A 25,436-nucleotide genomic window follows, 5' to 3' on the forward strand; every position below is an offset into this window, starting at 1 on the left:
ATCATAGACTATTTCCCCCGCCGCACAAACCAACCAGTCCCTTCTAACCTCATCTGGCCGACCAGCAACCAATCATGATAACTGTCGGACCACGGGTCACGTTGTGGATTCCCTGTCCTCGTGCATCGCAATTCGCAAGCGAAGCCGGAGCTAAGTATGGAGCTGGATACTTTAGCTGATCGATAAAGTCTACTGCGTCGCATGTGTTGTGGAGGCTCTTTTGCGGGCGTCATTGACCTGCATGCAGCTTCGTTGTGTCCGGAAGTCTCCACCCTCCATGAACAGATAGAACTGACAGCCCCAAAGGAGCGAGTAGAAGTGCACGGCATCTATACCTTCTCATGTTCTCTTGCCTCCTTGGTCTCTCGGCTGCAGAACGGCGCGAACAACTTCCCTGACCACGAGCCCATTTACTACTTTGACCCTGTATCAAAAGGGCGAGTATTCACCCAGACGCTCGCTATATTCTTGACGTGAGATACGCATTGCAGACATGGGCTGTACCGAACGATTGGTGAGCTCAGATCCTGCTTCTGCGGGCCGGCTGGTGCAGACACTATACGATTGCCAACTGAACGTGTAAAGTGATTCAAGGGTGGGTGAAGTTAAAGTGCTTCTAGTGCCCACAGATTACATTGTGTACTCCCCCTTTCTCTATCCTTTCCCTTATTATCACGACATCGTCAATACCCTCGGCATCGATGAAATGGAACCGCCTTCTCCTGCTTGCTCTCGGCCTTCCTACAATTTCGGGATTTATGTACTGTCTTCTTCAGTGTTGACATACACGTTGTCGTTTAGGTACTATAGTCAATCCTTGGCCACGACATTTTCCCTCGTAAGTCGAGGCGACAGTCTGCCCATAACCCCCCCAGCCCTTTGCCATCGCTCATGCAACGCATATGTCGAGTTCATAGAACGTTTAGTTGCTCAGTTTATTCCTCTCTGTGCCTGATAGTCCCCACACTAAAATATTATCCTTCTTTACGCATTTCTTCCTATAATCACACCTTTACTCTTATTAATGAAGCAAACGAGTGAGCATTGCACAAGTGTCATTCGTATTACATCGCAAGATTGAAGTTAAACTACAGTTGCATGCCAAGTGTCTGTATCATTCCAGAAGGTGGGCCGAGAGCAGGGAAAAAGGGGGAAGAACATTGAACAGTGATACCAGGGCTATGCGAAGCGAAGATATACATTCCATAAAGTTATGAACTATATATATGAAAGAACTGTCAAAGAGGATAACACTGGAGATCAAGCATTTTGTGCGTAAGAGACCACTGTGTATTGGCTGGAAAGGGACAAATGGTGATTGGTTGGTAAATAAATTACAATTGCGTGTCGATCGTTCGATAAAGTCAAGCAGAAGTGTCTGATTCATCCCATGCATCCCACGAGGTAGTAACGAGCATCGGGGAGCGAACCGGAACCGGCGAAGGTGGTAGAAAGTCGGAATGTAGAGGACCGAGGGTGAGCACGGGTTGATTCAGTATCTTCGCTAACGAAGGAGAAGAAGTGAGGGTAACGCTCGGCGGAGTATGATGTATCGCGACGGCGGTCCGTTCAGTCTCTGGAGCTGGCGAGGCTTGCAATGGTGTCCGTGTGGAATCGGGGGTACTGAATGCTTTATTATGCAAGAGATAAAGTTTTGAATTGGACGGCCCAGGAAGAATCACATCCTCTTCTCCTGAAGATGCGTCAAAGTCATCAAACATACCCTTCTTCACTCTCGATTCAAAGGCGCGGATGGACAAGTCGGAAAGAGAGGTCCGGTCAGTGGGGCTCGAAGGGGCACTGTCAACAACCATACGTTGATCATCCATTTCTTGAATTTTACGACGCCTCTTCGGTCTTATCTGCTCTGGAGAAGATGAGTGTGTTAATTCTTCACAGTCAGGATCTGCAATGAGCGCTGGAGGTGCCCAAATGCGCTTTGACAACACCAAAGGATTCGGTCGTGAAATGAGACCGAGGCCCTTGAGTGTCGAGACCGAATTTTTCTTCTCGACTACATCACCATCGTCATCCACTTCTTCATCCTCGTCCGAAAGGGGTGGAAGGTCGCACACAACAGATAGGTGGCGCGCCTGTCGTTCTGCTTCGTCGACTACTTCCGGTGTAGCGCCGCCGTTATTTTCTGGGGTGGGTGGGTGTCCATCTGAGGCAGTCTCATCTGTATCATCATCAATGAGCGTTGGAGTACTATCGGACGAGTGTGCTGCGCGCAAAGGACTGGTGCGCCAACGTGATACGAGGTTTGGGTTGGGGCGCAGGTTCAATAAACCTGTTCGCTTTATGCCCTCGCCTACGGGAGGAAGAGGTGGTAGTGCTGGCCAAAATGTCTTATCTCGACGGTCATCGTATTCATCATCCATACGATGACCCTCAGAACATGCTGCCGCTTCGTCTGTAGTAGGAGGTCGACTATTGTTGCGCTGACGGCTCGCCGAAGAGGCACGAGCACCATTAATGGTCGATTTGGTGATCTGTTCAATAGCTCTTTTCTTAATTGGACCGTGTAGAGGTACTTCATCCGCATGCTCGTCTTTGACCTTCGCACCTCGGACATTAACAGTCTTGACAGGTGGACATGGTTTCACTGCGCGTGTTCGTGGGTCAATCTCTGGTGCCATTTCCTTCCTCTTTCGTTTCATTCCGGCGACCAATCCTTTCGAGGGTATAGACTCTGCCCGCACTTGAACCTCCTGTTCCAGTTCCTTAATGAGCCTGAGTTGAGCGAAACGTGCTGCTGCAAGTCTCATGTCTACAGCAGATACAGATGTACGAGAAGCACTGTCTGCACAATCAGAAGGAGTATTCTCGCGGGTCAGTGCAACGTAGGACGCTGATGTCGGAATACGATGAGGCCACCGAGCGCCCCAAATTGCAAGATGACGCGCGCATCTATGCGGAAATGCAGAGGCTTGATGAGTACTACAGCATTTGGAAGCCGCACATTTAATGACACACCTTTGACAATCCTTCTCTATTTCCTTAGCTTTTGCCTTGCTTTTGCCTTTACCCTTTCCCTTCACAGGGGACACATCTTCTATGTCCTCAGCCGGTAAGGGATTCAGGCAGGTCATGCAAGAAGGTACAGAGGGAGCTTTCTTCTGCTTCAACACCTCTTTGTCAGGGGTTACAGCTTCCATTGCTGTTGCCTTCAACGCAGTCGAGGATCGGCCACGAGTTGAAAGACTCGTATCTACCGGAGTCTCCTCTTTGACCTGGAAAGACGTTGAGCCCTCTGGTAAGGGATACTTCCGCGGTCTGCCGCGGGGCTTTGTCACCTGTGTCATCGACAAGGATGCCACCGCTGACTCAGATCGACGTGAACGAAGGTTGAAAGCACAACCTGAAGTCCCGGTATTCTCGGATACGGCGGATGCGGAACGACCCTGTGAAGGACTGCTTGACATCGAAGCCTCCCTGGCCTTCTGTCCACGTGTCGTGATGACTGACTTGAAAGATGTCTTCTCTGTTACCGATGCACTGGCGGACTCAGGGTCGTCTTTGGAAGGTCGTCCTCGTCTCTTCCGTGACAACAGCATAGACGGGTTTGGGGAAGCATCCCGAGACGACGCGAGTTCGGGAGACGTGGGTCGCGATGACGCTGGGGCATCTGGTAGACTTTCGCGGGGATAAAGAAGATCGTCGACGGATTCCACTTCTTCGTCCTCGTCACTTCCTTCACTTTCTTGAATGACACGATAAACTCCTCTTCGTGTCCGACGTTCATTTAAATTCACCTCTACCTTTTTCCCTGAATCAGCTGTCACAGCAGAAGACGTGTCTGAGTCGCTGTCATTCTCTGAATCCGACCCGCCGTTGTCAAATGTCGAGGATTCCGCATTGTCATCGACTTGAGGGGCGTATCCACCTTTTCCACGCCGCTCACATGTCTCACAGAGGCAATGACGATTGTTTTTCCCAACTGTAATACAAGCCATTAGTGAAGCAAATCAATGCGCAAAGAAACTCCGTCACTGACAATACCCTTCTCCATAGTGTGCTGTCAGTTCCTGTCCCAGAGCAATAGGTTTGATTGTGCGGAAAGTTATGTATCGACCATCTCTGAACAGTTCGCAGTTATTGTCACAGTCATGCTGCGTAAGGAGTCAACGCCACTAATCCCGCATGAATTGTTGTGGCGGACACTCACGTTCACAAACCGAGCAGGTCCCAGGAACAAATGATTCTTCTTCAGCTGCTTCGAATGGATGACACTGAAATCACGCCGTCCACCGTCAATGCCTCCGCTGGGGTTTTTCAGCTCTTTGTCTTCATCATCCGTGAGCTCCGCTAATGACCCCTTAAGCTCGGATATTAAAAACCCGGCTGGCATTGGACGCGTCGCGAGGATGCAAAGCTCATTCTTGCCGGTAATGCGCGAGTAGCGGGTTGTCTGAGCAATCTCTATCGAGCCATTCGGCAGGTACAGTTCTAAATAACGCGACGCGTGACTGGCGTGGGCAATAAATAAAGGGGTTTTCACGACTTGCATGGAAAGTGAAACTCACGTGGCAAACGCGTTTATCTGCTTTTGCTTGTAGTCTTGGATGAAGTATAGCACGGAATGAATCCTTGAAACGATAGATCGATTGGGTGAGACAAGACGCGACATAAAAAAACGCCACGGAAACTCACTCAAATAATTCGCTGATGCCCAGTTTTATCACCTGTCGCTCATTCTGGCGTGCATGAGTTATCTGCAAGGGAGAATGTCGCGTCTTTATAAGTGCGGCCGCGCAGGATCAGGCGGGACCAGGCTTACGCGCTGGATAATATTTAAGACGGCCTGCGAGTCCGTTTTCGGCAGTCTACGCTCCGGATTCATTCTATGTACGAGGAGAGGGGTGATACCGCCAACGCTGCTGACTTTCTCTATGAAAAGATGGCTGAGATAGTCGTCGTCGCGAGAGAGGTCGGTCGCGTTCATGCATTTCGTATATGCCCATGGGACGCGAGAGATCCTGGTGCTCGGGGCAGGAGACTGCTTTGACGGTTTGCGACCCATGGTGGGGAAGAGAGGGGCGGCGAGCGCGTCGGGAGGGCGACGACGACGGGACGCGCGAGTTGGTGAGTGGAGAAAGGAGGGAACCGATGATGAGCTAGTCGGGGGTCGCGCGCTTTAGCACACGAAAAAGAACCACGCAGCTATGGCTGTGACGTACTCAATATTGCCTTTTACGGTATTATCACGTTATAACGTCCTGAGACAAGGACAGCGCATCTCGACTTTTCCAAGGCCCCTTCCTAACCTGATTTTATTAGAACCACACGTCCAACAAGAGCAACCACCACGGGCCTTTCTCTCCTGTTTCTGACGCTGCGAAATTTAAAAGTACAAAAAAAGAAATTTTTGTGAGGTACTGCCTCCAATCCGTGGCGTCTGACCAAACACCGCCCTGGTCGCCTTAATGATCACCTCCGGCAGCGGCATTTGCCCTTGTGTTCAAGCGCGTTTGCCAGGCGGAGACGAAGCACTTCCGGCTGGTTTCATGTGTCGCCCTGGAAGATTGATGGCGCTCTTAGAGTACTTCCTCTCTGGCGTCCCGAGCATCCCTGTGTGGTAAACGCATGCAAATTTAATCATTATCCTCAATTTTTGTTATAGAAAGCCGAAAAAAGGACTTGAAAGCCAAACCGGACTACCCAAATTTCTAGCGAGAAGGGACCGGGAGAAGCTTTGGTGGCTCCGGGGTTGATGTACCTCGACTCCTCCGAAACTTGCTATGGAGAAACAGGAGCTCTAGTCGCCATGTGAGTTAATTTAAGCTTTGAGTCTCACCCGTGGCAAGGTTACCAGAAGGAAGCTTTGTGCACAGCGGACGCAGATAAAGTTGAACTGGTCGGTATGACGCGCCGTTCCCAAGGCTCAGGGAGTGTCTCTCATCAAAGATGTCAAGGTTTCGTCTTCTTTCTCAACGACTGTCAAGGAATTTTAGCGTGCAAAGCTTATCACCGGAGAAGCCGGGTTGAAACATTCGAGACTCAATGATCACCACATATCCGGCGGGAGTGGCACGTTGCATTAGCATTAGAAGAACACGCCGTCCGGCGGTCACACTCCGGTTTTGTGATCACCGTTATGCTATGCGTTCAGCCATAAACCTTCTGGAACAGGACGAGCACGATTAAAAAGGCAAAGTTGACATCTTACACGAGCGCAAAGCACTCTGCTATTTTAAAGGAGGAATCTACTCCGATCAATCATGACGATTACAAGCGGACGGTGTTTCAGCAAGTTTCATCAGTGATCAGCCACAGATCCGGGCACGGCCTGGCAGATTGGATTCCCCATCGAATCTGTGCTTGACGGCATGCCCCGCACTTTAAAAATATCAAAGTGGGTCATATATTTAAAGGCGAGCATTTCAGTACTTTATTCGCCCAGTGAGTGAACCAGGTCAAGTTAATTACGACATTTTCCCGGATCAGCTTTAAATTTTCATTTCCGTTGATGCACTTCCCGCTTCCTTCATTATCTTCTTCGCGAAGCATATGGTCGATTGCCCTTCGCCACTCGACTCTACTTGAAAGTTTTATGTCGATCCACTTCTTACATGGTCGACCGGTCGTATGGCGATTCCAATGTGGCAGCGACACTGATTTTTTTAACTGATTTTCATGACGATGAACGTCCCGCGTTCCGGCGAAGCGATTCTTCTGAACCTTGCTTGACTTCGATGCATTTCACTTCCGACACCAAATTATTTGCAAAGAAATGAATTTCTTTGCCCCTATAGATAATCTTGCCGGAGGCAACGACTGCAAAAACCACGCAATTCGCTTTGGCTGAAAAATTCAACAATGTCTTGGCATTAGTTATTCGCTATTTCAAGTGTCGGTGCATTGGTAACATTGCTTCTCGCATGTATAGAACTTATATTCCATGAAGACTTTCGCGACAGGTACACAGGGCATCCTCCCAGAAATGACGAGAGTTGCTCCTCAGAAACCAGTCTAACTGCCGAAGTCCTGCGGGCTTCTTCGCATATAATTAGTCTTGAATTACGTGGTATATTCGGTTCATTTTGAAGTCCACAACGTCATGGTACGATTTCGTATACCTTTTGTACCTTGATCGTATCATATGGTCTTTATAACTCTCGATGACTCTGTTCTGGTGCAATGTATTGCGTTACCTAGGTTTGCTGGTGCTTCTGTTCACGTAGTTATAGCATATAAAAATAGTTGTGATTAATTATGCTTTAGCTACCAAATATTCGACACCAAGGTATTCTAGAGCCTAATAAAGACCGGATGACAGTTTACTTACATGCACGACCTTGAATAATACTCAACATTTACATGTCTACCCTGGATAGTGCGTCGTGACTTACATAGAGGTTTAGAATGATGCAGAATACTTTATTCTCAAACAATCTATGCGGTAGTTGCTGAAACCACAATGCGCACTTTACCTTTCCATAATAACTTACCCATAGAGCACGGCTGACTTGTTCATTGTGTCAACTTTCTTGTATATCATGGTAACGGGACAAACAAATATTTACATTTTACTTTAATATATAAAATTTAAAAGCGAACTAACGATTATAATATGAAGTACAGGATTGGCTATTATACCAAAGTCAACAGCGAATGTTCAGTGAACAGGAAGAAAAGGTATCGGAATATCCTCGAGATTATTGCGATTGCTGTGTAGTATTGGCGTTAGTGTTATTACCAGTGCCACCCGACATAGCAGTAAACGCGTTAAAGTTATAGATATTCGCGTTATCTTGGAATGTGAAATTACTCGGCTTAACTTGCGCGACGACTTGATTGTTTCTACTCAAGGATGCACTCATGGTATCACCAGGTTTCAAGGGAAGTGATAATTCGGAAAGACCGGCTTTGACTTGAACAGTCTTGGTGATTGACTTTGTCGAGAGCGTGACGCTTGATTGTTCTTTAGCAAGAACAACTGCAAAGAGCGCATCTTCCATCTATAGATAAATCATGAATCAATATCACGCAGGGAAACACATGCCAGGTAGCCAAACGTACGATGTCAAAGTCTCGCGGTTTGCCTACAGGGTCTGAGGAAGTAGCGTCTTTCTTATGTGGTCTCGCCCATAAGTAGATCTTATCTTCTTGAACGGTCGGGTACTTCCCAGTCTTGTATGCAGTGATAAAGTACTTTGTCATATCAAGGAAAGCGCTATGGTCAAATCCATTGACCCATGCTTGACTATTTGGTTGCGCGCCTTTAATTGGCCCGATGTACGACGACTCCCCGTAGTCGTTCCAAGTGATTATCTCAACCATAGGGAACTTGTTCCGCGCAGAGATAATAGCTTGCCAACGAGTTGGATAGAGTAAGTCGGATAGATACACCCACTGGACAATAAAAGTCAATGAACGTGCAGAAGTCGTATTTATGGAACATGGCTTACGTTCTTGTTGTAACTTGACGGAGAATAGTGCGTGAAGAACCACGGAGATGCTGAGTCATGGAAATTGTTAGTTTGTCTCATTTCAAGGTAGATAATCGTTTGCTATGAGCGTACCCCCAGCCAAATATAGCTTATCCTTCAGTGCACCGATGTACTGCTGATCCGTGTCCAGGGAGCTCGAGTAGCCGTGGTTAACATCACTAATTTGAGTTATTAATTGTGAGTACTGTGTGTTAACCACGTTGTCCTGCGCCGCTCCCGCCTTCTGCACTGCAGCTTTGAATGTGACGTTATTAGCGGCTATGGGCCACGCAGAGTTCCACTGAAATAGGTGTTATGGTCAAGTCGTCTACCAGAATCAGTGCGTAGGATAACATACATTGAACTCGCCATCAATAGCATTTGAGTAACTCCCAAGAGTCGTAGGATCGATATTGAGGTTTGGAACGAAGAATATGTTGCTTAGCTGCGATTTAAACTGAGAAGACCACCCTTGTGCAGCATTTCCTTGGCCAAATGTGCACTGTTCGCCAGAGAACGTAGACACAAAAGCCTTGTTATTGTATTTGAATTGCGCTGGATGATCTGCGTATGCCGTTGCGGTCTTGCGTAAAGCTGTAGCATTCTCCGGAGAAACACAGGGAAGGATGCTGGAGATGTAGTATCCTAAGCTAATGCCATATTAAGATGGAAATATTGGAAATCACATACGACATATCAAGAGAAAGGAACATCTTGAAGTTCGAGCCTAGCTGCTGTGCTGCTGTATAGGCGTTCTTGACTTGATCTGACTGCCACGAGTCGGAACCAATATTCAAAGCGAATGCATCGATCCCACTTGCATTTGCCAATTGAATATCCTGCTTCCAATCTTCAACCGTGTAAGGGGCCGTGTTTCCAACCATATGGTGTGCAAAAACATATTTCTGGTTGGAGTCACGCTTCTCAGGAGGCGCTGCAGAAACAAGAGTAGAAAGGATCGCAAGCACTAGGGCAAGTAGCCAGACAGGAGATATGAGGTCCCTAACCAGCTTCATCGCGTACGAATGTGACGGAAGTAAGGAACGTTAATGACAAGGAAAGTAGAGGCGTCGAGTATAAAACAGTCTAGTTCATCAGCGCTGGAGTCGCGAGCTCTGCAAAATTGTGGAGGCTAAGGAGAACCGTCTGCGAGGCACAGCGAGTGGGTAGGACGAAAAGAGAGACAACATAATACTTTGCCCATGCTAATATGGAACTGGACTGAGCAAAGGACAGAAGACCTAAATATAGTCATCCTTTCCCGATTGATTTATGCTGAGTCACTCGGACCTTACCTAATCGATATGTTTCAACGATTTTGACATTTTGTTTTGACTTCAAGTTTTGCTTCTTCCAAGGCAGGACCCTCAACGCTGTTGATCATGACCAAGGAGCACATTTATACAGTGATGCAATGACCTTAAATAACTGAGCTATTTCTGAAAATTCTGCTTCGCAACGCTGTAAAAAATTTCCATTAATAACGGGAACTGCGATTTGTGACGTGCAAAATACACACGTCTACTTTGCCAAGCAAAACCTTTCCAGCACCGGATAATATTCAGAGAACTTTGCCTCGCCAACGGCTTCCTGATGTGTTCAATCGCGACTCACTCCCCACGTTTCCTGACTTGATGATCCGTCTCGGAGTGCTTCACCTGGTTTCTGTCCAAGTCATCAAGGTTACTGAGATGTCAATAGCAGCGAATCGGAAGGGTTCTTGAGAGTCGAAGCTACAACAACACATGTAGTCGATGTTATCTGCAAAGCGAGCAGTGTTCTCGATTCCTGCCAGGTAACCTATGTATAGGATACTTTGAGAAATTTATTTGTCGTCCTCAAATACACTCTCAGTAAATTGCAATCTGTTAGAAGAAATCGCTGGACAGTATATCTCGGTGCCAAGGACTTCGAAGCGACTTGCAACCGGGATCTTCCTTCACCCGCGCTAATTGGTGAAAAGATAGCGTGAGAGTCAGGCTTTGCTGACAGCGGGACAAACTTACATCCATGGCATTGTTTTTACTCTGACAGACGGAACGCACTCCTGATACAGTTCCCGTGTGAGCCCCAGCCAGAACGCGATTTCAGTTGACACGAGGGTGTGTCGGTGCAGGTGACTTGCGGAGTTTGTCTGTAGTATGAGGTATTCAGACTGGTAACGGTCTGTACGGCGTAAACGGGAGAAACAAATCCGACTACGGCATCACAGGAATTCTTGCTTGGCATCCGCTCGGGTTGGGAAGGTTTCTAGACCAATGATTGCGCGTGCACTAGGACAACTGAACAGGCCACTACAGTTCCATGAGTCCCGTATCTCGCCGGACATCTGGTTGCGCAGTACGAAAACACTAGCACTCATCCCTGTCTTCTGAAAGTATTATCAACGTTAGGCAGAGGGCGGACGGAATGATCCTGCTGTTCCCGTCCAGTATCGGCTTAGTTATCAGGAGTACACCTTTACTATCAGAAGAACTCACCACCGAAAGCTTCTATATCCAGCGCGTTTCGTACTCCCGTACAACCATCTTCAGTCGCTGCTTACGGTCTCTGAGCAACAGAAAGTCCGCAACATATACACGTAATTGATCTTAGACACTATAAGGTCATGAGATTGGGTCGGGAAGCGAGACCAGTCAAAGGACTGTTCCTGGTGGATGTTTCTGCTGTTACACCTTATCCAGTAATTGCATAGAGACGGTCGACGAGATCATTAGCCTTGATGTCTGAAGTTGCTTTGTCTTCCCGTTTGTTTCCTTGGCTCGTGGGAACATCACGGATCCAGATTGGACGTCTAACTTTGATGGCACCGTCTTTGGCACAAATGAGATGGCAGTTCTGAAACTGCGAAAGTGTAGCTTCCCTTCAGAGAATGACAAAGGGGCACGTTCGTCGTTGCCGTGTACCCGCTTACGCCCCCGTCTTGATAAACAGATATGTGATGTGCACACGGATGTGCCTTTGTGCTAAAAACTGCAGTTGTGGCTGGAGGATTCCACCACGGCTCGCGTAGGCTGAGGGCGATCAGATTCCTATTAGACGAAGTTGTTCCCATTGCCCGCAAAGCCTCCAAGCTGTGATTCGCCGTGATAGATCCCAACAGGCACTTACGTTCGAGATTGCTGAGTAGCCTTGACAACAGCGTGCCGCCCGCCGCTAAGAAAGGACATGCCGGCGAGTTGTTTCCGAGGCACGAACGGGAAGATGGAGATGGAGGTCAGAAACCTTCGCCGGGGAGACGGCGATTGGCGGCCAGCGCACGATGTGCGGATTATTAGAAAAACTATGAAAATCATTAGACATGCGTCGGCTGCCGTCGTCCAGGTGATTGAACATAGGGTAGATAAAAAGCAGATGTTGGTTTATGCATGGTCAAGACTAAGAGAACTGCTGCTGTTACTGCCGGAACGTATCCCCTTACCAAACCCAACGACCTTCGACGTTAGCGTGTTGGTTCGCCAAGTATAGAGACCCGTGCGGCGGCATGCTGGGTGTCATTCGCTCCATGTCCTCCTCTTCCCATCTCCTCGCAGACGACAATGACAACGACGTGTATTCGACACCGCCGTCGACGCCAATGAATCCATTCAATCCAACATCATCCGCTCACGCTGAGTCTCGGCTTGTCGGCGTGACCTCGAATGGAGACGCGCCTGTGTCTGAGGCCAAGCCATCTCTATCCCGACGCGGTAGTCGACCTAGCAGCCTCCTTCTCGCACAGCACGACAAGCAACACTGGATGTCCGATGTACAGTTAGAGTCGGGCTCGCCAGACGCTCGACGCAGCGACGCTGATGGAGGCAAACTCTATACTAACGCAGATGACACGCAGCCCGTTACTAGTCCGACTCGCTTCGTCGAATCGGACTCTCATGCGTCAAAACAATCCTCGCTTTCTCAGCAAACAGTTTCCCCGGCAAGGACGACGACGTCAGCTCCTGAACAGTACTCCCAGATGCAGACAAATTTAAATTTAAACACTGCAACCAGCACCACAAGTCTCACGAGCAGCAGCTCGACCACGGGCTCATCTACAATCACCCAGCGTCAGTCCCCAGTGGCCGGAGTCGCACAACATTACCCTCATTCCCATCCTCAAAAGCAACTGTCGCTCGCCGCCAAGTCGCCCTGTTTCGTGCACTCGTTCCTTGACAAGGGCGCATCATTGGGCGACTGGCTCAAAGGAAAACACACTAACATGATGGGTGTCCCCTCGTCGCTCGCGCCCCACGCGGAGAAGCCTGCTCTGTACCCTAACCACAGTCAACCCAACTTGGAGATGAATCAGAACAAGCATCCGCACCTGCATCGCCCCTTCGTCCAGGCCATGCATCCTGCAATGCCGTTGCCGCAACCACCACACTCCCCTGGAAGCTCGCCTGATAGTGACTTTGACGATGAGGAAGAAGGTGCGAGTCTTACACGGCAGCTCGCGGAGACCGCCGTAGGCGTCCGTGAGATGAGCAAGCAGCTGGGTAAGTTGGTGTTTACTGCCTATATGCTCTGTGTTTCGACAACCTCCGCGCAATTGAATGCCCCAACCCCAATCCTAATTAACACCAGCGGTGCAACGGCTACTCTCGGACTTATTTTACTACCTTGTCTCTCCTCCACTTCATACTACACGATGACTGACATGCATTATTTCACAGGTCGAGCAAGGATCCGCTCCAACATTCAGAACGTACTCATCATTACGAAGGCGCGAGACAACCGACTGATTAAACTTACCCGCGAGATTGCGCTGTATCTTATGCAAAAGCCACGGAATGATGGTCGTGGTCTCGTTGTATATGTGGACAACCAGCTACGTTACTCAAAGCGCTTCGATGCGGCAGGTATCGAACGCGAACACCCCGAATTATTTGTACCCTTTCCCCGCCGACGATCATCAAGCAGCCATGCTCTTGCTGCAATGGCTAATGGCGATGGAAACGGAAACGGAAATGGGTCTGGCTCGGAGGCTTCGATGAACCAAGGAGGCCAGCTACGCTATTGGACGAGCGACATATGCAGCCGGAGCCCGCATCTCTTTGATTTCGTCGTCACTGTATGTTTTCTGTTCTTTCTTTTTGTTTTCGACTTGGCATTGATTGTTCGCGACAAACCAGCTTGGCGGTGACGGGACTGTCCTTTTTACTTCATGGCTCTTTCAGCGCATCGTGCCACCCGTCTTGCCCTTTGCACTGGGCTCTCTCGGTTTCCTTACGAACTTCGACTTCGCGGACCACCGAGCAGTCATGGACAGTGCGATCGACAATGGCATCCGAGTCAATCTACGTATGCGTTTCACTTGCACAGTCTACCGTGCTGTGGCACCTGAACCTGGCAAGGGTAGGCGAGCAGTGAAGAAAGCTGATACTGGTGAAATCATGATGCGCAACCTGGAGAAGGGCGGCTGGGAGGCACTGGAAGGCGGTTGGAGCGAAGCTGCATCCTCGAAGGAGGGAAAGAAGTGTGGGAAGGATAAAGAGATTATGTGCTTCACGACTCGTCCTGTAGAGAGCTTTGAGGTGCTCAACGACCTTGTCGTTGACCGTGGTCCCAGTCCGTACATGTCTTTACTTGAGCTCTTCGGTAAATATTTCTCTTTGAACTCTTTGTTCACTTTCGCTAACTTCCATGCAGGTGATGAGCATCATATGACAACTGTTCAAGCGGATGGATTAACTGTGTCCACACCTACCGGGTCCACAGCTTATTCGGTATGTGGTTCCATCATTCAAGTCTTGGCACGTCATTTACCTATCCACCATACAGCTCTCAGCAGGCGGATCACTTGTTCACCCTGAGATCCCTGCGCTCTTGATCACGCCCATCTGTCCGCACACATTATCATTCCGCCCAATGCTCCTGCCTGACAGCATGGAACTGCGTATATGCGTCCCATTTAACTCGCGGAGCACTGCATGGGCGTCATTTGACGGGCGGGGCCGCGTGGAACTCAAACGTACGTCTTAGCAGTCCTGCATCTCGCTGATGGCAAAATCCTTATCGTGTTTACTTCCACGTTTTGATTGATACAGAGGGTGACCATATCAAGGTGACAGCATCGAAATACCCATTCCCAACGGTTTGTGCAGATAAGCAGTCGACCGATTGGTTCCAAGCGATTCAGCGAACGCTCAAATGGAACGAGCGTGAGCGACAGAAATCGTTTGTGGTGGTTGAGGAGGGACCTGCCAAGCCGAAATCACAGAAGCATAAGCGCTATAACGAACAGATCACCGCGGCAGTTGCGAAACCGGTTATCTCGGATGTCCCTGAGGAAGATCGAAACGCTGAGGATGATGAGGAAGATGAAGTTTCTGACGATGGCGAGGAAGAGGAAGAGAAGTTCGATATTGACGACTCTAGTGCACCGGAGGCGAGCAAGTCAGAGTCGAGTACTGATCTTGTCGCAATGGCAAAGGCTCGGGAGGAGGAACGGGCGAAGGAAGAGGCGGCGCAGGCACGCGCTGCGGCACTTGCATTGACGGGACATGAAGAGGGCTCTGACACTATTGGTTCGACGTGGTTGCGCGAACGGAGTGATACCATCCGCTCTGGGATCCAAACTCCAGACCGTTTCGCAGGCGCACACCCACACCCCCCGCGCGTCTCACCTCGACATGTCTCGTTCGGTGATGAAATCACTGAATCAGCCTCCTCGGGGACGTCGGGAGAGAAAGGCGATCGAGACCATATTCACTCACCACAGTTGTTGAGCAGTGGACGGTCACGCATACCGCGAGACCGCGATCTGGAGGCCGAGAGTGCGAAAACGCCGACAATGTCAAATTGGGAACTTCGTGCCAGGGATGATGACCAACCGCACCGAGTGCACCGAAGCCGGTCACGCGAGCCTAGTTCCGTCGGGCGAGCATTCGCTGTGTGGGGTCAGGATGAGAGCGACAGTAACACGAGTGACAGTGATGTCTAAGCTTCATCGCTGCCTGCTCGTCTTCCATTTTCTTTACTACATGGGTCGTACGACTTTCTTGCTTTCAAGCACGTCGTTCGTGGCATTGCTTTCCACGTTCTTTAATTCTTGGTTTGCGTTGTAATCTAGACTAGTGCAATCCTTTTGCATTCCGTTCATTTCTCAGCGTTGCTTTGCTTATTATTCACACATTAAAACGTAGATAAAGACACACGGAACACAAATGTTTAGATGATGTTAGCTCATGTACATGTACTAGTATTAACAAGCAATCTGTATTTAGACTTTGCGCTGCTCTGGATTAAGAACGCGGTGGGATAGGACGGGGGGCACGGATGTGCCTTACGGAAGCATTTATCGAGCAAGACAAGAAGGTTAACATGATTGGTAGCTTCTTGATTGAGGCAGAACTTCCCTTGAGCGCAGGACATACCGTGTATGTGCTGCGGAGTATGGCTGCAGAAGAAAAGGCTTTAAGCTTGGGTATGGTGACAAACATGCGAGTGTGTATTCAAGTTTTGCACCGGAGGATGAAGGGGGAAAGATACGGGAGTAGATAGCCGATGCGCATTTAGTCTGTTATCAATGGACGAGGATGGTATTGGCAGGGTCCAAGCGGTCGATCGGCCAGTTGAACGACCGATGCTGCCGATCAAAAGGATCAGACCAGGCGCGTGGTCTGCAGGGTCTCCGCATACTCCTCATGTGCGCCAGATAACGCTCATTTTTTCATTTTCTCCCAGTCTTTTTATAACCCTACCCGATTTCATCGCAGTTAGGATGGAGTCTGACGCATTCTCTCTCAGAGCGCAAGCTCCTTAAGCCCTCCGCGGGCACTCAAATCTCTTTGCTGGTGTTGGTTCTAGCCGCCTTACTTGCACACCCATTCAGAGTGCATCATGTATCCTGCACCGCATCCTTCTATCCCGCAGGGAGAGCTTATCTCGGACGTGACGCACCGTACCGTATCGCGTTCAGATGCCGGCTCGGATAGTCTCCACAAGGGCGAAGACCCAACTGCTATCGACAAGGAGCAGCAAATACTCCAAAGAGAGGTCGCCAAGGACGAAGAAGAGCTCGAACATGACCGCCAACGACAACATGAACTCTACATGAAGCTCAGGCCTTTCATACTCGGGTTAACAGCTGCAGTCATCCTTGGATGGTGGATATCCGCTACCATTCTTCCTGCGACGAGGCATCGCTGGTAAGTGTCTCTTATGCCCGTTCGTTTCTCGAAGTCCCCGGCTGTAATTGACTGAGTGCGCGCTTTGCAGGATTGTACAGACCTTCTTCGCATGGGCCTTCATCTTCATTATCGCCTTCCGTTTCATCCCGAACCGTGTCATTACACATCCCGTCAGCGCCGTTTGGACACCCCTCGTTCAAAATCCATGGTATCGACTTCCGCGTAAAGTGCGGCTCAGCATAGGCTGGGCCTGCTTGCTCGCGATCGTCTTTGGCTCCGCGTTCGGATTCAAACTGGAACCGGTACGTTTCGTCGCGTGACCTCTTGATAAACCGTATGGTCCTGTCTAACCGCGACTTCTTGACATGCATACACCTTTGTATTCCTTATTCACCGCTGGTGTTGGCCCTGAACACCGACTATATGCGCGGCATGTGCCTTTCTGTCTTGTGCCTTGTGCTTTGGAAAATGCGTAGGGAACAAACTATGGCGATAGGGCGATCTCAGTACTCGGGTTGTTCATCTTCCAATGTGGATTCTACCTGTCATCGATAAACAAGAAAGAGATCCCATGGCCTACTGTGATCGTTGGCCTCTTCCTTCAGCAAGCAATTGCGCTGTTTGTGCTCAAGAGCGATGCTGGCTTCTCAATTTTCCACTGGATTGCAATGCTTGCGAGCGACTTCCTCACTCAGGGCCTTGCGGGCGCCGCATTCTTCTTCTCTCAGGACGTGGTTACAAATGACCACTGGTTCTTCGTCAATACAGTACGCAATCGTTTCTCAATATTTCTCTTCGCCGGACGAGTTTCGGACATTTGACCCTCCACCTTGTATAGCTTGCGGAGATCATTTTCTTTATTGCATTCGTGCAAATGATGTACTATGTGAGTTATCGGAGCAATATTGGCTGATAACGAATTCCATTTACTGACGGAAGTATTTTGATAGCTGGGTGTAATGTCAGGATAACATTTAAAAAACCACTCTCAATCTCCGGATTCTAACTTAAGATTCTGATCACAAGGCAATGGATTATCAAGAAATTTGCTTGGCTGTTCTTCAAGCTGATGAATGTTAGCGGTGCGGAAGCCGTCGTAGCGGCTGCTTCTCCCTGGATCGGACAAGGAGAGAGTGCATGTCTGGTCAGGCCTTACGTCGACCTGATGACTGAAAGTAATTAAGAGTTCATAATCATATTATTTTTTTCTTATCTAATTCCTTATCGATTTAGGTGAACTCCACCTCACAATGACTTCCGGTATGCAGCAATCTCTCTTAACGTATCTAAACTTTCCTTTCCAAAATCTTGCTCACACGGTGGCGTAGGTTTCTCAACAATTGCCGGGTCCGTGATGTCGGCATACATTTCACTTGGTGTGCCTGCTCAGAATCTGGTCACGTCGTCTGTCATGTCCATCCCGGCGTCCATTGCAATTAGCAAGATACGTTTACCGGAACTCGAAGAACCAGTCACGCGAGGACAAGTCGTCGTCGACCGCGGAAAAGAAGTGAACCCACCTGCAAATGCCCTACACGCTTTCTCCAAGGGCGCGACCTTCGGTCTCGTCGTAGCCGGATCAATTCTAACCAATGTTTTGACGATTTTGTCTCTTGTAGCTGCGATTAACGGGTTACTTACCTGGATCGGAAAGGGATTTGGGATTCATGAGTTGACGTTACAGCTCATTGTCGGGTATTTGTTCTACCCGATTACGTTTTTCCTTGGTGTACCACGTTCGGAAATTTTGCGGGTTTCGCAGTTACTTGCGACGAAACTGGTTGCGAACGAGTTCTCCGCATACCTGAGTGCGTATCATCTAACCTTTGCCCCGTTACGACATACAGTGGCCTGAACTCTCCTTCCTCTCCCTTGTTTTATTCTTATTTGTCGCACATGAACAGCTCTCCAGTCGATAATGGGAAGCGACAATCCGCTTTCACATCGTGCCTTCACCATAGCCTCATACGCACTCTGTGGATTCGCCAACTTCAGCTCACTCGGCATCCAAATTGGTGTACTCACTTCTCTCGCACCGTCCCGTGGTAAAGTGATCTCGAGGATTGCGGTTTCAGCGATGTTGTGTGGATTCATATCGACGTTGCAGACTGCGGGTATTGCGTGAGTTGTTTTGGTTTCATTCATAATGTGTTTCGATTTCCCGTCCTGTTATGGAGAATTTGGTGCTCACGAATGCCTTTAATAATTTTTTTGCAGTGGTATGCTCATCTGAATCTACATTGGCCTCTCCTTCTCCCCCTCCACGCCTTTGTTTCCCCCTTCAGCCCTCTCCCTCCCCTCAACAACTCAATCACTCTCCCCTTCCTCCTTCTCAACCACCACCACCACCACCACCAGCTCTCTCTCACACCTAGCTGAGGGTAAGACCTCGATGACAACATGATGCAACCCTATTACTCCCGTATCCAACGAATTGAATCGAAACGGTAGACTCAAACGAACGTGTTTTATTTCTTGTTTCAATTATGTATTACAGTACTCATTTACAAAGTATTGTAATGTAAACGCAAGACAAGGATGAAGGTGTAAATCAGTAGATGAAGTTTGATGGGTTTTTTGTCTGATTATTATTTCAACTACATAGCCGACAAAGATGTTGGCATAAGTCCATACTGTTATGAGTTCAAGAATGTGATTACTATTACTACAGAGTAAAATTATGTCCACTGTATTGACATGTCCCTTAGCTTGTGTTATTGTCAGGCTTTAGGTTAGGCTTGATTGCTTACACATATTGAGTGTGAATTTGTTCATCTTTTAAATACAATATACACTGCCCTGTTGCTTTCCACTTATTTTGGTCATACATGCTTGTATACAAGAATCTGACACATTTGCAAAAAGTTACAAAACCATTCCTTTGTCAATCTAATGTGAAATGACAAGACAGGACACTTTCAATACTTGAATCATGAGTTTATCCTCTGACTGATAGTACTTACTACAGTATATTTCCTCCATCAAGCTTTGCACTGTATCCTTTTCTTTGTACAATTTGAGCATACGCTGTTTGGTTGTTCGTTTTTATCGCACTACAAAATAAGATTGTCACGGAATGCACAACTGTCTCGAGTATATGCAACATACTCTAAGTTTCTTCTCTCTACAGGTTTGACATGGTCTACCCGGCCCGACTCTAGCAATCACACTCTGTTTTGTTACACGGCCGCGGGAATGCTTATATTCTCCTTCAAGGGGAAAAGAAATAAGCACTGTTAATTAACCGAGAACAGAACTCGGACACAAATCTTACTGTGGGTTTTGTACGTGTACGGAATGAAGACATTGTTTGTGTCAGCACATTGAAAGTAATGAGACAGAGACAGAAGTTCAGAACACTGGTACAGGGGTCACTGAGGGGTGGAACAAAACTATGTTCCTTTCTTCAAAAGCAGATCACTGTATATATCCTAGAGGTTCCCGTACGGCAGAGTTAGTAGTGAAGTGCTTCCAAGCATATCATGTACTGATACTGAAGATAAATTAACATGCAAGTGCTGTTCTCAAAAAAAAAGTTTTGATGTGCATCTGAACAGAAGCAAACTTGGCCATTGAGATGCTGTTTTGGAGTGAACGGCGCTATAGAGAGGACAAAAGGCTGCTCTGAATAGTAACTTCAAGTCATTGACAGAACAAAGGGCGCATCCATATGCAAACATGAGTGCATACATGCAAAGTAACTTGATATCTGAAAAGAGGACTTTAATTTCGATAAATTAAACATCAGAAGAAGTCATGAGTTAATCAATATATATATGTACAGCTCAAGGACATCATGATGTGGATAACTTTTTCGTTAGTTCCTCTCAGTCCTACCTACTGCAAGTATGTACCATGGGAAGAATTACCTGAATCCAGAATCCAGATGGTTCAATGGCGACAAATGGCTACATACACTGAGTACAAATATCCGGTGATAGTCCATATTTTGATTTGCTCAAGCCAGACGATCCATTCAAGAATTAGTCAATGAATGATACACTCAGTGACTTTGTTGTTGTACTAAGTCATTTCAATAAATGTGAATTAAATAATGGAAAGAGGCAGAAATGTAAATACGTACTTGAGAGTAAGCAATGACAACATGGCACCCTGGACAAGACTGAGTCCGAGATTTGCTTTCTAAACTAAAAAAAAAACGTTGTGGAGTTAGGGCATACTTTGCTATACCTCCACTGGTTCCTGACTCAGCAAGAGTCTTAATGGGGTCATAAATCGAGGCATGTCTGACTGAGTTACTGATATCCCGAGTCGCATCACTTTTTGCCGTCGCCGCGGCTAACATCATCCAATCTAAGGCAGTAGGATGTGGTCATTTAAATGATTGATTAAGATTGCAACGCACACTTACTTGTTGTCGTATTCTGAGTTGATGAGTTGCTCAGCGGTAACCCATGCTTACGTGACAGTATTTATTGTCTGTTTGAGGTGAGGAGTGGCAGTGGTGGCGGTGAGGGTACCATTGAAGATGGCAGGCAAGCGAGAGGGTCACTTGTTGTCTCATGATCATCCACCATGTCTACAGCAAGTGGTGATCACCATCATCGTTATATCGTCTACCTGCCACGCAGTAAGGATTCCAAACCCTGTCCTATTCGTGTTCCGAAGAATGCGGACGTCGATGCCCTAGATGCGGCAATTCGTAAACATCCAAATTTCAAACATCACGTAGAGGGCGAACAGCTAACTTTTTATAAGGTCTTTTCCAGCCATCTTCTAGTCTGCCACTGTGCAGATAATTGTCGTTCTTTCTTCAGTGTGGAATTTTGAATGTGGTCCCACGCAAGTCATGTTATGGACGTACTATGGATTGGCTTTGCAAACACGCGCGCGATGAGGAGGAGGAGGAGGAGGATATGGATATGGGGCTTACAGACCGTCTGAATGAATATTTTCCCGACGGCCCTGTGCCAGAGGACAAGAAGATGATAGATGTTATTGTTGTGACTAAATCCAGTATGTGTTCTGTTCTCGACCCCGTTTACTATATCCAACTGACCGCTCCCTAGTTTTAGAAAGTTTGGATGATACTGTTTTCGGTAGTACGCTTATGTTCTCTGCCCATCCACTAGATTAAGCAGGTTCCTTGCAAGTTTGACTAATTTATCGGTTCAGGCAACAAGCAACATCCCGCAAGGCCCCACAAAGATGACAATGAAATGAACAGGATTGTTGAAGAATTCTTTAAAAGATTGGACAGAAGGCTTTGCGAACATCTCAAAGGTCTACCATGGAAGGATGTCTGGCAAGCCTCGGAGGATACACAACCCCACTACGCGCAATTCATTGAGAACCTCGGAATTCCTCAAGTGTTAGGTCGCCCCGCACTACTCCTCCATTGTCTAGGGGATGGTGTGGTTGACGCGGAAATTCTGTCGGAATTGGCAGATGGATCGTCAAAGTATGCCCCCTCCATTTGATCCCATTGCTCATTACTTACTCACGTTGTCGTACCCGGCCCAGAATACTAACTAACACGTCTGGAAGTGGGAAGACTCGGCTATTGATTGAACTCCTGGCCATGAAATGGGGCTTTTATTTCACAACTGCTGCTGACTTCGCCAACCTCCGGCTCGGTTCCCAGGATGTGTACGATGCAATATTCATGCGGATTCCCAACCATACAAATTTTACCGAGAAACCCAAGGATGTACACAGCACCAACTCCCCAGAGCTGGAACCTGCATACCGCCGCAACCATAGCATTGTTGCACGTTTAGTGTATCAGATCCTCACAGCTCGTGTTATTGTCTTTGAGCACTTTTTGACAACATTCCGTACCCTTTGGCCGGGCGGAAATAAAGACATCAACGAGGCCAAGCTGTACTGGTTGTCATTGCAATTGAATTCCTCTGGAATTTTAGGATGTGACGTATTCAAGGATTTGGCAAAGATCCTTGATGATGCCAGCAACAACTTTATCATGATGGATTCGCTAGAGATCCAGAATCGCTTATTCAGAGCAATATCGGAGTTCAAGCTGGATAGTGGCATCTTCTTGGTACTCGACGAGGCGCAAGTGGCGGCAGAACAATTGACCGGATGTTTTAGGTCGTACCAATTCCCAGAGAAGCCACATGCTGTCCTGAGTCCGATCATTAAATCGTGGCTTGCTGCTACATCTTTTCCGATCATCGTGTCAAGCACTGGCCTGTCACTTAATATGATCAACGAAACTGTAACTTCGGCGGTTGGGAAGCCGGCTACTTTCTTGCCATTCACCACGACTGGCGCGTTTGATGACAAGGTTCGACAAGAGAAATATATTCGCCGGTACACACCTCCTGGCTTTCTTGACAGTGATTCTGGGAAGGAATTTCTCCAGAGAGCATGGAATTTTGCACGCGGAAGGTGCATATTGTATGCATATATAGTGTTTATTCAGCCCTTATTCAACTCTCCTTCAGACATCGCTTTACTGCAGCATTGTTGACTCAACTTTTGAGAGCATCGTTTCAATCGCCTCACAGAACGCTGAATGCCTTCGTCAAGTCCTTATGCAAGTTTACTCCTGCCGATGCTGAGCAGTTCATAAATGCAGAGCCAGAAATTAGGGAAGGCTTTGGCGCTATCATACCACTGGATTTCACAAAAATCACATCGAGTATGTTTCTATTATCTGTGCTCTTCAATTCAGACCTTACCTGTTCTTATCAGGGGTTGATGTGCTTTGCAATGTTAGTAGAGCATTGTATAAATGGCTCGTGCTTCGAACCAGGCTTCCATTTGAGAATGAGAAAGACGACCTGATAGAACTAGGGTTTGCCCGACTTGTCAACGACCCCGAAAAAGGATATATTGATGAACCGCTAGTTCTGCTTGGAGCAGCGCAGGAATTCAGCAAATCCTCCTTTTCACTAGAATGTGAGGCTTTGAGTGGCCTCCAGTCACACGAAGGTCGAGGCGAACATTTCGAGGAATTTGTCGCATATTCCCTCGCGTGTGCATTTGACGGGGAGAGGAAACTGTGCGAATTGTTTTCCTTCGGGGAACATGTCCCAGACTGGGCGCAACAATGTGCCGAACTAGTTGCTCTCACTATGGACAATGGAGTGGTAATGTCCAATCGCTTTCATCTACCACAATATCTCAGCTCTACAACATCCATCGGCAAGAGATGTGAGACAGTCGATGTGACGTTGGAATGGTTCCGGAACCCATCATCGGTAATCTGTTTCCCCGACAAGTATATGGGCCCAGACATTGTTTTATTTGTCTGCCTTGACTCTGGGTCGATCCTGGCAATCGAAGTGAAGTGTAAATGGGTCAGCAAGGGAACGTTAGATAAGGAGGCGTGGGAGAGTGCAGTTTCGACCCTTGATCTTGCACAGCTGTACAGACGAAAGGTATGAGACTGGACGTTGGATAACACTGCACAGCTGAATTCTTAAAATTGCAGAGTTTGGGTGCCAGAAAAACTGACAAGGCCAGGGGCACTGTTTTGGATCTTTTCAACTGTCTAAACCCAATAACCCCTCTTCCAAATGATAAGTGGTTCCAAGACAGATTGCCGGTATTGCGGGTCATTGCATCATTCCCCGCTACACCTTTTGAAGCTCAACGTCGAGGATCGACTTATTATACAACCTTTAACATGGAATACTGCTCAGAAGTAACACATGCAACACGTTTGCTGGAGAGTGTGAGCCTTTCGCTTCTTAATGTCAGAAAGTACACAGGAGATGGTAGTGCAGTTGTCCCGGCCAAGAGGCAGCATACATAATCTGTCTTGGTCGAGAATATAATGGATTGCATAGTTATTGAAATATGTTGTGAATCCATACAGTTGCTTTAACATTTTTCTATATACAATCTGTCTTGTCCACCCGCCGAGTAGAATATATTGTATATTTTGAATGCAACACAGGTTTTCAGAGTCTCCAAAGAATTTGTTTTATCTCGGTCAAAGACAATTTATCTTTCTATTTGCTGATTGTTTCAGAAGAACATCTTGAGTATGCTTAATGCAATCATGCCCGGAGGTAACCATGGCAAGAATTGTCCATTACCTCGAACAACAAACATATTGTATTCCGATTTATTGTTCATTATGGTGAGTTAGATGCTCACAAATACTTTTACTCTTACCTTTGTAGAGGTATGTTTATATAAATCTACATTGTACCTCCCTCCCCTTCATCCCTCTGTCTGTCTCTCGACCCCTCTCCCGTCCGTCTATGATCCTTCTTCCCGCCATCGAAAATCCCTCAAGTATCCAAAGAATTACAGACCTCCTTTTGATTATGATTACGGTACACATTTACGAAGTATTATAATGTAAAGGCCAGACGAAATGTGAAGTGTACTAGGCATCTACTTGTGCACCGGATTCTGTCAACGCATCGGGAAAAAGTCTAAAAGGTTATATTACATTATAATGGTGTGAAAAAAGTGAAAAAAGTGAAAAAAGTAAAAAAGTAATTTACATATTATCGGACCTCGATTTCTGATAAAGTAGTATAACTTTGTATAAGGTACTGTAAGGTTTATGAATGTAATAAAAGTACATAAGGGTAATACCCCTTTTAAACATATAAAATGCATAATATCGGACCTCCCTTTTTTGAAATGTATTGTAAGGATTACCAAGTTTTGAAAGGGTAATACATGTTTGTAATGTTTTACAGAGACTATACATAGTTATTATTTCTTAATAATAATAATTTCCCCTTACATCCATTCATTATTAAAATAACAAAAATCAATTATATTAAAATATTTGTACGATACATCATTATCTACAATAATTAAGGAAAATAAACCGAAACACATACATAGTGCAGCCTGCATCAAGATTTGTGCAGAGAGTGAGTGAGAGTGTCCGTGTCTGCTGTGATGCGAATACGAGTAGGTAGAGGTTGGGATCGGACCA

At 47.2% G+C, this 25,436-nt stretch overlaps 8 protein-coding genes across 8 annotated transcripts; 5 read left to right on the forward strand and 3 right to left on the reverse strand.

Moving 5' to 3' along the window:
- Positions 1-179: 179 nt before the first annotated feature.
- Positions 180-961, forward strand: FOMMEDRAFT_20319 (uncharacterized protein). Its single transcript, XM_007266808.1, has one exon. The coding sequence runs from the start codon at positions 202-204 to the stop codon at positions 475-477; it is 276 nt and encodes a 91-aa protein (XP_007266870.1). The 5' UTR covers positions 180-201; the 3' UTR covers positions 478-961.
- A 318-nt stretch (positions 962-1,279) lies between these two features.
- Positions 1,280-3,761, reverse strand: FOMMEDRAFT_140883 (uncharacterized protein). Its single transcript, XM_007266809.1, has 2 exons — positions 2,977-3,761; positions 1,280-2,910 (listed from the first exon to the last, which is right to left on the reverse strand). The coding sequence occupies exons 1-2, from the start codon at positions 3,555-3,557 to the stop codon at positions 1,365-1,367; spliced, it is 2,127 nt and encodes a 708-aa protein (XP_007266871.1). The 5' UTR covers positions 3,558-3,761; the 3' UTR covers positions 1,280-1,364.
- A 120-nt stretch (positions 3,762-3,881) lies between these two features.
- FOMMEDRAFT_69036 (SET domain-containing protein) lies at positions 3,882-4,843 on the reverse strand (the record flags this gene model as incomplete). The annotated part of the gene is made up of 6 exons (XM_007266810.1): positions 3,882-3,940; positions 3,998-4,112; positions 4,169-4,469; positions 4,527-4,589; positions 4,654-4,715; positions 4,781-4,843. Coding segments are annotated over 6 exons (663 nt in total), but the record flags the coding sequence as incomplete, so codon positions are not given.
- A 416-nt stretch (positions 4,844-5,259) lies between these two features.
- FOMMEDRAFT_20320 (uncharacterized protein) lies at positions 5,260-5,859 on the forward strand. The gene is made up of 2 exons (XM_007266811.1): positions 5,260-5,739; positions 5,798-5,859. The coding sequence occupies exon 1, from the start codon at positions 5,427-5,429 to the stop codon at positions 5,580-5,582; it is 156 nt and encodes a 51-aa protein (XP_007266873.1). The 5' UTR covers positions 5,260-5,426; the 3' UTR covers positions 5,583-5,739; positions 5,798-5,859.
- Positions 5,860-7,395: 1,536 nt separating this feature from the next.
- FOMMEDRAFT_134279 (glycoside hydrolase family 71 protein) lies at positions 7,396-9,831 on the reverse strand (the record flags this gene model as incomplete). The annotated part of the gene is made up of 8 exons (XM_007266812.1): positions 7,396-7,409; positions 7,700-7,961; positions 8,023-8,355; positions 8,412-8,461; positions 8,526-8,733; positions 8,791-9,061; positions 9,123-9,366; positions 9,756-9,831. 8 exons carry the CDS (start codon positions 9,829-9,831, stop codon positions 7,396-7,398), a joined length of 1,458 nt encoding a protein of 485 aa, XP_007266874.1.
- A 127-nt stretch (positions 9,832-9,958) lies between these two features.
- On the forward strand, positions 9,959-15,574 carry FOMMEDRAFT_20326 (ATP-NAD kinase). The gene is made up of 8 exons (XM_007266813.1): positions 9,959-10,380; positions 10,439-10,850; positions 10,913-12,907; positions 13,085-13,482; positions 13,544-14,009; positions 14,061-14,137; positions 14,193-14,382; positions 14,459-15,574. The coding sequence occupies exons 3-8, from the start codon at positions 12,631-12,633 to the stop codon at positions 15,352-15,354; spliced, it is 2,304 nt and encodes a 767-aa protein (XP_007266875.1). The 5' UTR covers positions 9,959-10,380; positions 10,439-10,850; positions 10,913-12,630; the 3' UTR covers positions 15,355-15,574.
- An 892-nt stretch (positions 15,575-16,466) lies between these two features.
- FOMMEDRAFT_85572 (uncharacterized protein) lies at positions 16,467-18,668 on the forward strand (the record flags this gene model as incomplete). Its single annotated transcript, XM_007266814.1, has 8 exons — positions 16,467-16,561; positions 16,632-16,845; positions 17,020-17,310; positions 17,382-17,429; positions 17,556-17,718; positions 17,777-17,803; positions 17,872-18,351; positions 18,448-18,668. The coding sequence occupies 8 exons, from the start codon at positions 16,467-16,469 to the stop codon at positions 18,666-18,668; spliced, it is 1,539 nt and encodes a 512-aa protein (XP_007266876.1).
- Positions 18,669-21,079: 2,411 nt separating this feature from the next.
- Positions 21,080-24,287, forward strand: FOMMEDRAFT_156540 (uncharacterized protein; the record flags this gene model as incomplete). Its single annotated transcript, XM_007266815.1, has 8 exons — positions 21,080-21,262; positions 21,322-21,520; positions 21,580-21,606; positions 21,680-21,965; positions 22,028-22,915; positions 22,972-23,168; positions 23,222-23,910; positions 23,964-24,287. The coding sequence occupies 8 exons, from the start codon at positions 21,080-21,082 to the stop codon at positions 24,285-24,287; spliced, it is 2,793 nt and encodes a 930-aa protein (XP_007266877.1).
- Positions 24,288-25,436: the final 1,149 nt, after the last annotated feature.

The sequence above is a fragment of the Fomitiporia mediterranea genome, assembly GCF_000271605.1.
Source record: "Fomitiporia mediterranea MF3/22 unplaced genomic scaffold FOMMEscaffold_6, whole genome shotgun sequence".
NCBI lineage: Eukaryota > Fungi > Basidiomycota > Agaricomycetes > Hymenochaetales > Hymenochaetaceae > Fomitiporia > Fomitiporia mediterranea.